At 41.8% G+C, this 14,005-nt stretch overlaps 1 protein-coding gene across 7 annotated transcripts in view; it reads right to left on the bottom strand.

The window, feature by feature from the left end:
• The window catches only part of LOC139371190 (ankyrin repeat and SAM domain-containing protein 1A-like), a 32,254-nt gene that overhangs the window by 5,609 nt on the left and 12,640 nt on the right, over nucleotides 1–14,005 (bottom strand). For 4 of the 7 annotated variants that reach the window (XM_071111363.1, XM_071111359.1, XM_071111364.1 and 1 more), the window contains 9 exons: nucleotides 8,733–8,831; nucleotides 8,287–8,433; nucleotides 7,747–7,863; nucleotides 7,417–7,590; nucleotides 6,963–7,100; nucleotides 6,648–6,719; nucleotides 6,475–6,561; nucleotides 6,145–6,282; nucleotides 5,194–5,376 (listed from right to left, as the gene is read on the bottom strand). In XM_071111363.1, coding sequence (XP_070967464.1) covers nucleotides 5,194–5,376; nucleotides 6,145–6,282; nucleotides 6,475–6,561; nucleotides 6,648–6,719; nucleotides 6,963–7,100; nucleotides 7,417–7,590; nucleotides 7,747–7,863; nucleotides 8,287–8,433; nucleotides 8,733–8,831 — 1,155 coding nt within the window. Of the gene's footprint in view, nucleotides 1–2,953; nucleotides 3,053–5,193; nucleotides 5,377–6,144; nucleotides 6,283–6,474; nucleotides 6,562–6,647; nucleotides 6,720–6,962; nucleotides 7,101–7,416; nucleotides 7,591–7,746; nucleotides 7,864–8,286; nucleotides 8,434–8,732; nucleotides 8,832–14,005 lie in introns of all 7 variants that reach the window. The other 3 variants (XM_071111358.1, XM_071111357.1, XM_071111365.1) reach the window with 1 other exon arrangement.

The raw sequence follows: 14,005 nt of genomic DNA on the forward strand, positions 1-14,005 counted from the left end.
CAGTCCAAATAAATGCTTCACACAGTTCAAGTAACAGACACATCTCAACATCCACTGTTAGAGACTGCGTGAATCAGGCTTTCATTGTTGAATTGCTGCAAAGAAACCACTACTAAAGGACACCAATAATAAGAAGAAACTTTCTTTGGCCAAGAAACACTAGCAATGGACATTAGACCAGTGGAAATCTAAGATTTTTGGTTCCAAATTTGAGATTTTTGGTTCCAACCGCCGTGTCTTTGCGAGACAAGGAGTAGGTGAACGGATGATCTCCGCATGTGTGGTTTGCACCGTGAAGCAAGGAGGAGGTGTGATGGTATGGTGATGCTTTGCTGATGACACACTTAACCAGCATGTCTACCACAGCATTCTGCAGCGATACGCCATCCCATCTGGTTTGCGCTTAGTGGGACTAGTGGGACTTTTTCAGCAGGACAATGATCCAACACACCTCCAGGCTGTGTAAGGGCTATTTGACCAAGAAGGAGAGTGATGGAGTGCTGCATCAGATGACCTGGCCTCCACAATCACCCAACCTCAACCCAATTAAGATGGTTTGGGATGAGTTGGTCTGCAGAGTGAAGAAAAAACAGCCAACGAGTGCTCAGCATATGTGGGAACTCCTTCAAAACTGTTGGAAAAGCATTCCAGGTGAATCTGGTTGAGAGAAAGCCAAGAGTGTGCAAAGCTGTCATCAAGGCAACGGGTGGCTACTTTGAAGAATTAAAAAAAATATACAGTGGGGCAAAAAAGTATTTAGTCAGCCACCAATTGTGCAAGTTCTCCCAAAAAGATGAGAGAGGCCTGTAATTTTCACCATAGGTACACTTCAACTATGACAGACAAAATGAGGAAAAAAAATCCAGAAAATCACATTGTAGGATTTTCAATGAATTTATTTGCAAATTATGGTGGAAAATAAGTATTTGGTCAATAACAAAAGTTTATCTCAATACTTTGTTATATACCCTTTGTTGGCAATGACAGAGGTCAAACATTTTCTGTAAGTCTTCACAAGGTTTTCACACACTGTTGCTGGTATTTTGGCCCATTCCTCCATGCAGATCTCCTCTAGAGCAGTGATGTTTTGGGGCTGTTGCTGGGCAACACAGACTTTCAACTCCCTCCAAAGATTTTCTATGGGGTTGAGATCTGGAGACTGGCTAGGCCACTCCAGGACCTTGAAATGCTTCTTACGAAGCCACTCCTTCGTTGCCAGGGCGGTGTGTTTGGGATCATTGTCATGCTGAAAGACCGAGCCACGTTTCATCTTCAATGCCCTTGCTGATGGAAGGAGCTTTTCACTCACAATCTCACGATACATGGCCCCATTCATTCTTTCCTTTATACGGATCAGTCGTCCTGGTCCCTTTGCAGAAAAACAGCCCCAAAGCATGATGTTTCCACCACCATGCTTCACAGTAGGTATGGTGTTCTGTGGATGCAACTCAGCATTCTTTGTCCTCCAAACACGACGAGTTGAGTTTTTACCAAAAAGTTACATTTTGGTTTCATCTGACAATATGACATTCTCCCAATCTTCTTCTGGATCATCCAAATGCTCTCTAGCAAACTTCAGACGGGCCTGGACATGTACTGGCTTAAGCAGGGGGACATGTCTGGCACTGCAGGATTTGAGTCCCTGGCGGCGTAGTATGTTACTGATGGTAGGCTTTGTTACTTTGGTCCCAGCTCTCTGCAGGTCATTCACTAGGTCCCCCCGTGTGGTTCTGGGATTTTTGCTCACCGTTCTTGTGAGATCTTGCGTGGAGTCCCAGATCGAGGGAGATTATCAGTGGTCTTGTATGTCTTCCCTTTCCTAATAATTGCTCCCACAGTTGATTTCTTCAAACCAAGCTGCTTACCTATTGCAGATTCAGTCTTCCCAGCCTGATTCAGGTCTACAATTTTGTTTCTGGTGTCCTTTGACAGCTCTTTGGTCTTGGCCATAGTGGAGTTTGGAGTGTAACTGTTTGAGGTTGTGGACAGGTGTCTTTTATACTGATAACAAGTTCAAACAGGTGCCATTAATACAGGTAACAAGTGGAGGACAGAGGAGCCTCTTAAAGAAGAAGTTACAGGTCTGTGAGAGCCAGAAATCTTGCTTGTTTGTAGGTGACCAAATACTTATTTTCCACCATAATTTGCAAATAAATTCATTAAAAATCCTACAATGTGATTTTCTGGATTCTTTTCTCATTTTGTCTGTCATAGTTGAAGTGTACCTATGATGAAAATTACAGGCCTCTCTCATCTTTTTAAGTGGGAGAACTTGCACAATTGGTGGCTGACTAAATACTTTTTTGCCCCACTGTATATATTTTTATTTGTTTAACACTTTTGGGGTTACTACATGATTCCATATGTATTATTTGATTGTTCTGATGTCTTCACTATTATTCTCCAATGTAGAAAACAGTAAAACATTATGAAAAACCCTTTAAAGAGTAGGTTTGTCCAAACTTCTGGCTGATACTGTATATAAATTATAGCTGTCCAATACCAGATTCATCTGAATCCAAAAGCTGAGTAATATTGCAGGATTAAGACTAAATAGGCCACCTCAAGCATCTTCCTATTTGTACTTATCACACCGCTATGCAATTAAAACACTAGATCATTAGCAGCACAACTGTTAAGCCATAAATCATTTGTAGCTGGTTAAGTCAAATCTAAGCTATAGCCTAATTATCCTCAGGAAACAATTCATGAGAAAGAACTGCTTATCTTAAAAAAGCTCAAATGGAATGACTATGAGAAAATAGAGAATGTGACAGAAATTCAGTGTAGGCTAAGTCAAATCAAAAGGGCAAATATTCTGTAGCTACATGAAGTGCCTGGAAAAAAACAAAATATGGACATGGAATGACAAGAGAGAGAGAGAGTTAGAGGTATGTCAGGTAGGTTAGCAGATGGATGATGAAGGATAGCGGAAAGGAGGAGAGAGCAGGACCTGGACTCCAGGGCTAACAGAGTGCAACGGGAGGAAGGAGGGGCGGTGGGTAGTACACGTGTGACAGTAACAGCAGCGGCATTCTAGTGGAGGGGCACCCTGGGAAACAAGAGGATCAAGAAGAGAAGAGCAAAGAAATGTTAAACAGGGAAATAGAAGAACAGAGCATGTATAGTGGCACTGAACTGACCATAGCGGTGCAAGATATCCTGTAAGAGTGAATCATCTAGGTTGTTTATCACATCCTATTTGGTGTAGACAAATAATGTTGTTAAGATTGAACTCTGAAACATTGTTTTATACTAGACAGCAGCTGGCATAGCAGGGCTTTATCTCATCTGCCAACTAGACTGGACTGTACTAGCCAGGTTCCCTTCAGTGTCTAGGCACAGCCAGTACAGTACAGGGTACACAGTGCAGTGTTTAGGAGTAGTGAACTACATATAGTTCAACTAGTAATTTAACCCCACTTTGCAGTAGATTGGTGGTAGTTAAACAAAATTCTAATATTGGTAGTGTTTCAGTAGTTAATTAAATTTTTGTCATGTAGGGGTGTAGCTAACTACTGGAACTACTCACTACTTTTCTTGCTAAAATAACAGTTTCTCACTTAAAATTAAATATTCTTATTTGAAACAGTTTTTGTGTTTAATATGCTAAATTACACATTCTGTTAACATCTGAGCTGTTCTTGTAATTTGTAGTCTATGACATTTCAGATGTAGATATGATAATGTATCACAAAGCAGTTTGGATGTCGTCAACTACTGTTTCAAAGTTACTTTAGTTAAGTAAACTAATTAGCTTTAGTGCAGCTCAACTTTTTCCAATGTGAAGTAATTGGTAGCAAGGTAAATTATATTTTCAGAGTAGCTTCCCCAACACTGACAGTGTTCAGCTGCACAGTGATTTATGCCATAATGTACATGGGACAAAAAGAGTGCACACCTGGCAAGAATGAAATCACTTCGGAAAAAAGGAAAGGTCATCTCACAATTGTGAAATCATTGTCAACATTAACAGCTGCAAATTTAGTTCCCGTGTTTTAGATGTTCCTAAAATTCCACTGCCTAAAACTCGATCATAAATACCACCAACTTGTGCATTATGCTGCTTACTGATTACCTCATATATTATACCTAATGTATTATACCTCAAATGTTCTACCTAATATATTATATCTCATATATTATACCTCATATATTATACCTAATATTTTATATCTCATGATATTATACCTAATATTTTATACCTCATATATTATACCCAGGGGTGCAACTTTGGTTTTAGAAGTGGGGGGGACATAATGTTGTTGTTTTTTAGTTTGTTTTTTATCCAGTCGGATAAACACTCTAAGCACCCTACCCAAACACCTGGAAGCATCCGCATGGTCCTAAAACACACCGTTGCCTCGTTTTGTATCACATTCCAATGATAAAACTGGGGGGGACAAAAATGCAATTTCATAATGTGGGGGGGTACATTTCTCCCCCGTCCCCAGTGAAAGTTGCACCTCTGATTATACCTTATATCTTATACCTCATATATTATACCTCATATATTGTACCTCATAATATATTATGTTTGTAGTAGATAATAAAGTACAGTGATTTGTGTGGACGCATAAACATGTTGAGCCGTGTGCACACATGGTCCAGACGGTGCAGCTTTATCAGGTGACAGTGATCACTGAGTGTTCATTATTCTGGGGCCTGAAAGGTTAATACATCCATACAGGGCCTGAGGCATACGTAAACATTTACGTAACACTCTCAATCAATATACATGGAAACAGAGGAGGGGCCTGGCGACCAGCAGAGAGACACAGCTCTCCCTCTCTCTCTTTACTCCCATAGGAAATTATATCCTGCCTGTAAGCAAAAAAAATAAGACTATTCATTCATCATGGTTCTTATATTGTATGGCTGCAGGAAAATCTACTCCGATCTGAGTGACTCAGAGTCGGGGAGATGAGATTGGTAGAAAAATAATGACTCATCACTTTCATCGCTCTTCTATTCTTCCTTTGTGTGTAACAGGGTGATCAGTGGTTTAAACTCCGAAGGAACACTCTGTGAGTCATCTGGTCGTGCATATTTCTGCATACACACATACACATCTACACATACATACTGAATATACAGAAACACAGTATGTATATATCACATAATGCACGTGCAGAAACACACATGTTGTGCTACGAGTGAGATTTGTGTTTATGCTCAGTGTGTGGTACTCACTGTTGATCTCCTCATGCTGCTCCATTGCTGTGATGTGGGCCGGCTGGATTTGGTCTCAATGACCTCTGACCCCAGAGATGGTGGGGGGACTGGGACATACTGCCTGGCTTTGGTCTGGAGAGCCAGCTGATAGGCCACCTCAAAGGCCTGACCCAGCGTCAGGATGATCTCATAGGTCTGGGTCTGTACCGAGGGAGGGAGTAAAGAATGAACAGACGGTTGCAGTAGTGACTGACAGCTACTTTGAATGAGGCACTCTGAATGAGGTACTAATTACAATAAATCAGCATTTTTGTCATTGAGATGCCATTCATAGCAGGAGCACTATGTTAATCAAGGATGCAATTAGACAATCGAGATGTAGCTTTGTATCGTGTGCCAGGCCTTTTTGAAACATGGCTTTAAAAGAGACTAATCAAGATATTAAGTTATTTGCATGACAGCAGGTGCATTACTTTAATCAATACATTAAGGCAATTTAATTAATCAAGATGTGAAGTTGCATGCAGTTTTGTCAGCAGGTTGCCAAACTCCAATAAACCTTTTCCTATCAAACTTTTCATGATATTACTGTATATGGCATTTATAGTTAAATTAATAATAGTCAGAGTACTTTAGAAAGATTTTAAGGTGGGAAATGGGTGATTGTATTTTGGCATACATATGTAGAATCTTAATTTGAGCCAGTTTGCTACAGTAGGAAAATAATCCTGCAGCAACAGAAAATGTAAATTATTATGTGGATTATAATGAATGGACATTTTTTGTAGGGGTTGATACATTTTACATTAGGGCAACTCAAGCATTTTAAAACCATTCCTGCTGTGCAGGACAATTCTCAGCAACAAAAAAGTGATCAAATTAAGATCCTACATCTGTAGTCTTATGGAGTGATAATAATGTATGGAGTGATTGAAGGGTTTGGGGTTGTGTCATCATCCTGTTCCTCACCACTTCCACAGTGCTGAAGACATGGCAGAAGTGGTGGCCACTTTTATTGTCCTTGGTGATGTAGGCGAAGGTACAGAGTTCCTCAGGGTCCTGGGCCGCACAGGAGATGTTCCTGATCTCATGCTCGGCTACTATGGTCTGGTGAGAGGACAGAAGAACAGAATGGAACTGAGCAGCAACAGGAACAACAACATCGACCAGAAACAACAGACTTCATCGGCACCAACAGTGCTATCTTTATTTTAGGGGAATCAGTATGAGAGAGCGAAGTAGGGAAATTATGCTGCTGACATCATCATGCATCTCTCATTGCCTGCAGGCTCCCAGTACCTTAGTGGCTGCGTCGATAAACTTGACCCCTTTATAGGTGATGGAAAGGATGACAACAGGACCCTTTCTTGAATGGTCCTTTGACTTCTAGAAGTAGAAAGAAAATGGCAAGGGGTTATATATCAATATGGAGTGCTAGAAAAGAGTGATTGAATATTGATGACATCACGTACCCTAATTTTGGCACAGGCTTCTTGAGTTGACTCAATCCCCCGTAGATCCCTGATAATCATTGATCCTAAATACTGGAAAAGAAGCAACAAAAAAGGTTATCATCTCTGAACTATCAATTTCTGATACATCAAGCAATGATCAATATTGGATAGTTGGTGACTATATGTAGAATCTTAATTTGAGCCAGTTTGCTACAGTAGGAAAATAATCCTGCAGCAACAGAAAATGTTAATTATTATGTGGATTATAATGAATGGATTTTTTTTGTTGGTGACTTCTCTTCAGGGGGCATAATGACTGTAGACATGACTTACACTGGCCTCATACCCACAGGACTCTAAGATGAGTTTCTCAGGCTGGTGATGCCAAGCGGACACTGTAGCGTATGTGGCAGACTGGCTAGGCGGCCGAAGGGTCAAGCTGGGTTCCCTATGTCTGTCACTCTGTCTGTCCTAGAAAGACACGTACAGTAGAGACGGATTGATTCTGTAGTGTACAGGGATGCTTATGGCATACAATTTTGTCACAAAATATTACTGGATAATAAAACTACAAAGATGCTGTAACACTTGACTGATCAATATATATTTAATACAAGCATAGAATGACCCAATAATCTGTTAAACACATAACAGCTTCGGTTTCAGATCACCTCAGCAGCAGCTTCCTCTCTTTATGACATGATTATCCCAAGCATACCACAGAGACACATATTTCCGTCACTTTATGAGCTACAGGTAAAGACAGCGTTTTGGCAGGAGAACTAACATGAGAGCGTGGTCTCTCGCTGTAGGAGCGCAGGGACACACTGCAGTCCTGGTCCATGGCTCTCCTCCTCCTGCCTGCCTCTCCCAGGGGCAGGAGCATGTCCATGGAGCGACTGGTGGACGGGTCCATCTGACTCAGAGCAGAGGTCCCTGTCTGGGACAACAAGTCCTGAAACTGACACATACAGATTGATTGATCAGATTGATGATGTGGGCGTGGAAGATTTCAAACAAAATAGTAACTCAATACATATTTCAATTAGGTATAAGAATGTTATGTAGTGTCATACAGGTGAAATTATTGTTAAAATGTGACAAGGCTCTAACTAACCCTGATCTGTGAGAGACGGTGAGAGATCTGTGATTTGGTCGGGGCCTCCTCATAGGGCCGCTCTGCCAGAGACGCTATGATCCTCTTCCTGTGGCCCAGAACGCCGATTTTCAACACCTACAGAGACCGGCACAGATGGGACACAATGGTGACTAGACTGTACTAAGGCCTGTGTGCATATGAACACTAATACTGACAAAAACAAATATGAATGGAAATACACCACAGGTGGTTGGTGACGCCTTAATTGGGGAGGACGGGCTCGTGGTAATGGCTGGAGTGGAATTAGTGGAATGGTATCAAATACATGGTTTCCATGTGTTTAATGCCATTCCATTTACGTTCCAGCCATTATTATGAGCCATCCTCCCCTCAGCAGCCTCCAATGAAATACATAGTTGGACACCCATGCCGGCACACAACAGGCAGACAGAACGGACTCCTCAATTATTCAGCTCAAATCTGTTTTCCTTAAGCTCAGTACAGCACTGTCTCCTCCCTGAGGCACTCTATAATTCACTAACAAAACATTGGCCTCACGTTGACAATCTCCAACTCCCATAGGTTCTTCACACAGTCCAAGGTACGGTAGCCGCTAGACAGGAAGTTAGGCAGGTACTCCTGCAGACCTAGCACATCCAACCAGGTGGAGAGAGAGGTGCTGCCATCACAGCCCAGGGCCTTCACCTATAGACAGGGGCAGAAAATAGATCAAAATACATTAAAATAAAAGCAGGATTTCACAATTCCCTTCAGGATATTCCAACCATAACCAATGTCAAAGGGCTTTTTCATAGGATCTCTTTTGCCATAGCTACAGGCAAGATCCAAGCTACTTTACAATACCGGTCATCCTGTCATGATTGATAATACTATGCACAAACGTAGATAAATCCAATGCACACTCATTGACACCTTGATGTTCTTAGATGAATGCTCATCCAGGTAAAATGTTGCAGGTGGTGCCCTAGACTGATGATAACTACCTTGGGCAAGCTGCGTGCTGCGTGGAGGATCTTCTTTCTGTGTCCAGGGTCAGTGATTCCCATATCTCTAAGGTCCAAGTCCTCCATCACGTTACTGCCCTACACATGCACCAACGCACGCAGTACACACACGCACACACACAAGTTAATCACACAAACTGCAGACACTTATGCATAAACACATATAATCACTTAAGCTAACTATTAACATAGACATTACAACATATCCTACACTCTAGGTCTATATGCGTGGCCAAGCATGACTCTAACACCATCATTAAGTTTGCTGACGACACAACAGTGGTAGGCCTGATCACCGACAACGATGAGACAGCCTCTAGGGAGGAGGTCAGAGACTTAGCAGGGTGGTGCCAGGACAACAACCTCTCCCTCAATGTGATCAAGACAAAGTTGCTGATCGTGGACTGCAGGAAAAGGGGGGCCGAACATGCCCCCATTCACATCGACGGAGCTGTAGTGGAGCGGGTTGAGAGTTTAGCTTCCTTGGTGTCCACATCACCAACAAACTATCATGGTCCAAACACACCAAGCCAGACGTGAAGAGGGGACAACAACGGCTTTTCCCACTCAGGAGACTGAAAAGATTTAGCATGGGTCTCCAGATGCTCAAAAAGTTCTACACCATCGAGAGCATCCTGACCGGTTGCATCGATGCCTGCTATGGAAACTGCTCGGCATCTGACCATAAGGTGCTGCAGAGGGTAGTATGTATGGCCCAGTACATCACTATATAATAGGTGGTGTCAGAGGAAGGCCCAAAAAATCTTCAAAGACTCCAGTCACCCAAGTCATAGACTGTTTTCTCTGCTACCGCACGGCAAGCGGTACCTGAGAGCCAAGTCTATGTCCAAAAGGCTCCTTAACAGCTTCTACCCCCAAGCCATAAGACTGCTGAACAATTCATCAAATGGCCACCCGCACTATTTACATTGACCCCCCCCCCCACCCTTGTTATTACACTGCGGCTGCTATCTGTTAGTAACTTTTTTATTTCATAAATTCTTTTATTTAACCTTTATTTAACTAGGGAAGTCAGTTATTTACAATGACGGCCTACCAAAAGGCAAAAGGTCTCCTGCGGGGACGTGGGCTGGGTTTAAAAATAAACATTTATTAAATATAAAGATAGGAGAAAACACACATCATGACAAGAGAGACAACACAACACTACATAAAGAGAAACCTAAGACAACAACATAGCATGGCAGCAACATATAACAACACATCATGGTAGCAACACAACATGGCAGCAGCACAACATGGTAGCAGCACAAAACAGGGTACAAACATTATTGGGCACAGACAACAGCACAAAGTTCAAGAAGGTAGAGACAACAATACATTGCGCACTTTACCCCCACCTACATGTACAAATTACCTCGACAACCTATACCCCCGCACATTGACCAGTAACCGGTACCTCCTGTATATAGCTTCGTTATAGTTATTTTATTGTGTTACTTTTTATTTTATATTTTAATTTACTAAATATTTTCACAACTCTATTTCTTGAACTTATTTTTTTTCTTTCTATTGTGTTATTGACTGTACGTTTGTTTATTGTGTAACTCTGTGTTGTTGTTTGTGTCGCACTGCTTTGCTTTATCTTGGCCAGGTCGCAGTTGTAAATGAGAACTTGTTCTCAACTGGCCGACCTGGTTAAATAAAGGTGTTCTCAACTGGCCGACCTGGTTAAATAAAGGTGTTCTCAACTGGCCGACCTGGTTAAATAAAGGTGTTCTCAACTGGCCGACCTGGTTAAATAAAGGTGTTCTCAACTGGCCGACCTGGTTAAATAAAGGTGTTCTCAACTGGCCGACCTGGTTAAATAAAGGTGTTCTCAACTGGCCGACCTGGTTAAATAAAGGTGTTCTCAACTGGCCGACCTGGTTAAATAAAGGTGTTCTCAACTGGCCGACCTGGTTAAATAAAGGTGATATAATAAATACAAATAAAAACTGCATTGTTGGTTAAGGGCTAGTAAGCATTTCATGGTAAGGTCTACTACACCTGTTGTAGTTGGCGCATGTGACAAATATAATTTCATTTGATTTTGATTTATATGCACTCAATAATGCACACACACACACACACACACACACACACACACACACACACACACACACACACACACACACACACACACACACACACACACACACACACACACACACACACACACACACACACACAGAGAGAGACACAGACCGGCACACACACACACACACACACACACACACGCACGCACACACACACACAGAGAGAGACACAGACCGGCACACACACACACACTGAGACACAGACATAAACACACACACGCGCATGCGCTTATTTATGTCCTCAGACAAACAGGAATGTTGCGGTGAGAGGACATTGGAGTCAAATAAATTGTGCATGCCAAAGGTAATCAATCTATTCTAATGCAACACCACCAAGGGAAAAGCAATCAAAACTGCAGGAGCTTTTACTTCTGAGCTACAGTGTTGCATTGAGACAAATTACATTGGGCATGAGAATTATGTATCTGTGTGTTTGTATATGTGTGTGTGTAAAGTCATCTAAACATTTCCTATTTCCCTTTTACACTAATGATTGACAACAATAGATGTTCACCATTTGTTTTACATAACTTTCCATAAGTGGCACATGCTTCGTCATCTAAATCAGCTTTATAGGGAGAAATAAAGATACAAGGAGATCCTTAAAAATGTGGAGCTCAGCATTTTCCCAGTGGACTGCTGCGGATAGATTTTTCCTGGCCAAGAATGTTAAAATGTAGCTAGTCTTTTCTAAATCTAGCCTCACTGCTCGTTTCTGGAGCACAATGCAGCAGTTACAGTAACACACTGATGATCACTAGAACAAGGATCCAAATAATGCAGTGTCTGACGTCAGGAATCGCCCAAAATAGATATTTCCAATAAATTGTTGGACGTTCCAGAAGGTCCCACTCTAGCTTGTCATTTATACTTAATCAGGAATATATGATGAAGTAATGAATAGCTATTTTTGTTGTTATTTATAAGTACCTATTACATAACTGTGACACATACAATCCCTCATCACAAAGGGGGAAGGTTCCATGAAATGAGGAGGCACCAGAAAACCCATAAGGGCAGACCGAAGGTCTGAAGGGTAGACTAACTCTAACTTTCTCTGTTTTGAAAAATTTGATCTATGACGCTCTTGCCTTTGGGATCAGTAGGGAAAACGGGCACTCAGATTTCTCAACTGGGCTATACTCTAAAAGAGTGTATTTTATTTAATGAAGATGACAGCTTTGTCATCGCAGCTTTCAGGCCTGATGTTCACCGACTAATGTGCGTCTCCAGCACAGTCACCATTACCTTTGCTCCTCTGGGCTTCATGACAATGTATTTATATGTGATTTGATTTAATCTACATTCATTTGATGATGGGGTTGAACAGTGTCTCACAGAGCCATCTCAACCACTCAATAAAAGTTATACCTAGTGTAATGCTCCGGGTGTCGTGGGTGTGGAGTCAAATGCAGGAGACAGAGAGTTCAATGCTGCGCGTCTTTTAATCGCACCAACGCACCACAGGGTGCTCACAAAAGTTACGTTCCCAAAACACAGGGAATCAAAATGTACAATGGGAAACAATCCCGACCGGGCACTAACGCGTGCCTATACCACAGAGCCGAAGGTTACATAGAAATAATCCCGCACAACAACCAGGCGGGCCGGCTGTCTAATAAAGACAAACTAATTAAACATCCACAGGTGCTACCACTCAACATAGAAGGAGGGGGAGGAAAAACAATCAGTGGCAGCTAATAGGCCGGTGACGACGACCGCCGAGCGCCACCTGCCCGGGAAAGGGAAACACCCTCGGTCGGACTCGTGACACCTGGCAAAACCCAGTATACCACTTCCCCTGATCTAGAGTCGGCCCACAAAGCAAATCAACAAATAAACAGAGCAGCACTGCAGTGATAACTCGATGAATCTGGCAGAAAGTTCAATGGGACACCATTCAACCTTTACAACATCTCTCTGACTGCTCTGACCTATTCAGACAGCAACCTCCAAGTCCTTGTAAGTATCGGAGGGGAATTTGTCCTGCAGAGAGCTAATCAATTACCTGGTTGGTACTTCTACTCCTCAGACATTAATGCAGAGATGAACATTAGCATCACAATGCTAATGACCCATGATCTTCATCCTATTATAACCGTATTAACACGAACACCATTGGTACAATACTGGTTGGTACAATACACTCTACATCACTATGCTGACTATTCCCGGTCGAAACACAGTATATCAGACTTCTCCCATTGGTTATGTAACCTCTCCAACAGGTGCAGTCCGTTGCCCCTGGCCAAGCTCTCATCTGTGGCAAACTCATGTAAACAACAGTACTGAAGCAGCTGTGTCATCAGATTAGTTTGTGTTTGCTTTAAAGACCATGTTACTCACCATTTACAACATATTTTTCAAAGTTACCTAATCAGTGGAAATATCAGTGTTGTTTTGAACATTCATTGGCAAATGTTGTAACACACATCCGTGTGTTGTAACTTAAAAGGAACATGATTGCCTCTTAGTTTGACACAAAATACACAGTCATTTTAGCTGCAGCTAATCCATTTCATTAATACAGAATTCCAGAGGCACAGCCTATTGAATCTGCCTATGCTTTCCAGAAACTAGAGACATACAAGACTCAAGGGATGTCATAATGATGTTATTTTGTGGCTGAAGTGGCATAAGATAACCAGAAAAAAACATCAGTATACAACTTGACCATGACATCACAAAATATGTATGAAGTCTCTACAGCAAAAAAAAAACATTCATGCCCTTAAAAAAAACTTTACTTTGCCACAAAATATCTTATAGAATTGCCAGAAAGTTAAATCCATACTGTGACCTCAACAGTGGTTTGTTGTATCTGCTGATGATTGGGTGAGCTATACTGTGTATGTTTTCTGGCCGAGCCAGCATGGAGGTCAAGGCTATAGAACATAAATCAGCCTGACAAAATAGGAGGGATGGTGGTGACTATGGGAATTTATTGTAAATGAGATGGAATGATTGGGGATGAAGGAAAAAAGTGAATAGGTTTTGTTGGGATTCGTCTTACCATTGGTAACCTCTTCTACGCTTCAAAGGGATTTGCAGTAAGCACATACAGTAAATCTGTATAGGGTCATCTACTGTATAGCAAGGAGAGGTGAAGAGCAGCTATGGAAGAAAGAGAGAAACTGGGGGAGACAGAATAAG

Source organism: Oncorhynchus clarkii, chromosome 17 (genome assembly GCF_045791955.1).
Source record: "Oncorhynchus clarkii lewisi isolate Uvic-CL-2024 chromosome 17, UVic_Ocla_1.0, whole genome shotgun sequence".
NCBI lineage: Eukaryota > Metazoa > Chordata > Actinopteri > Salmoniformes > Salmonidae > Oncorhynchus > Oncorhynchus clarkii.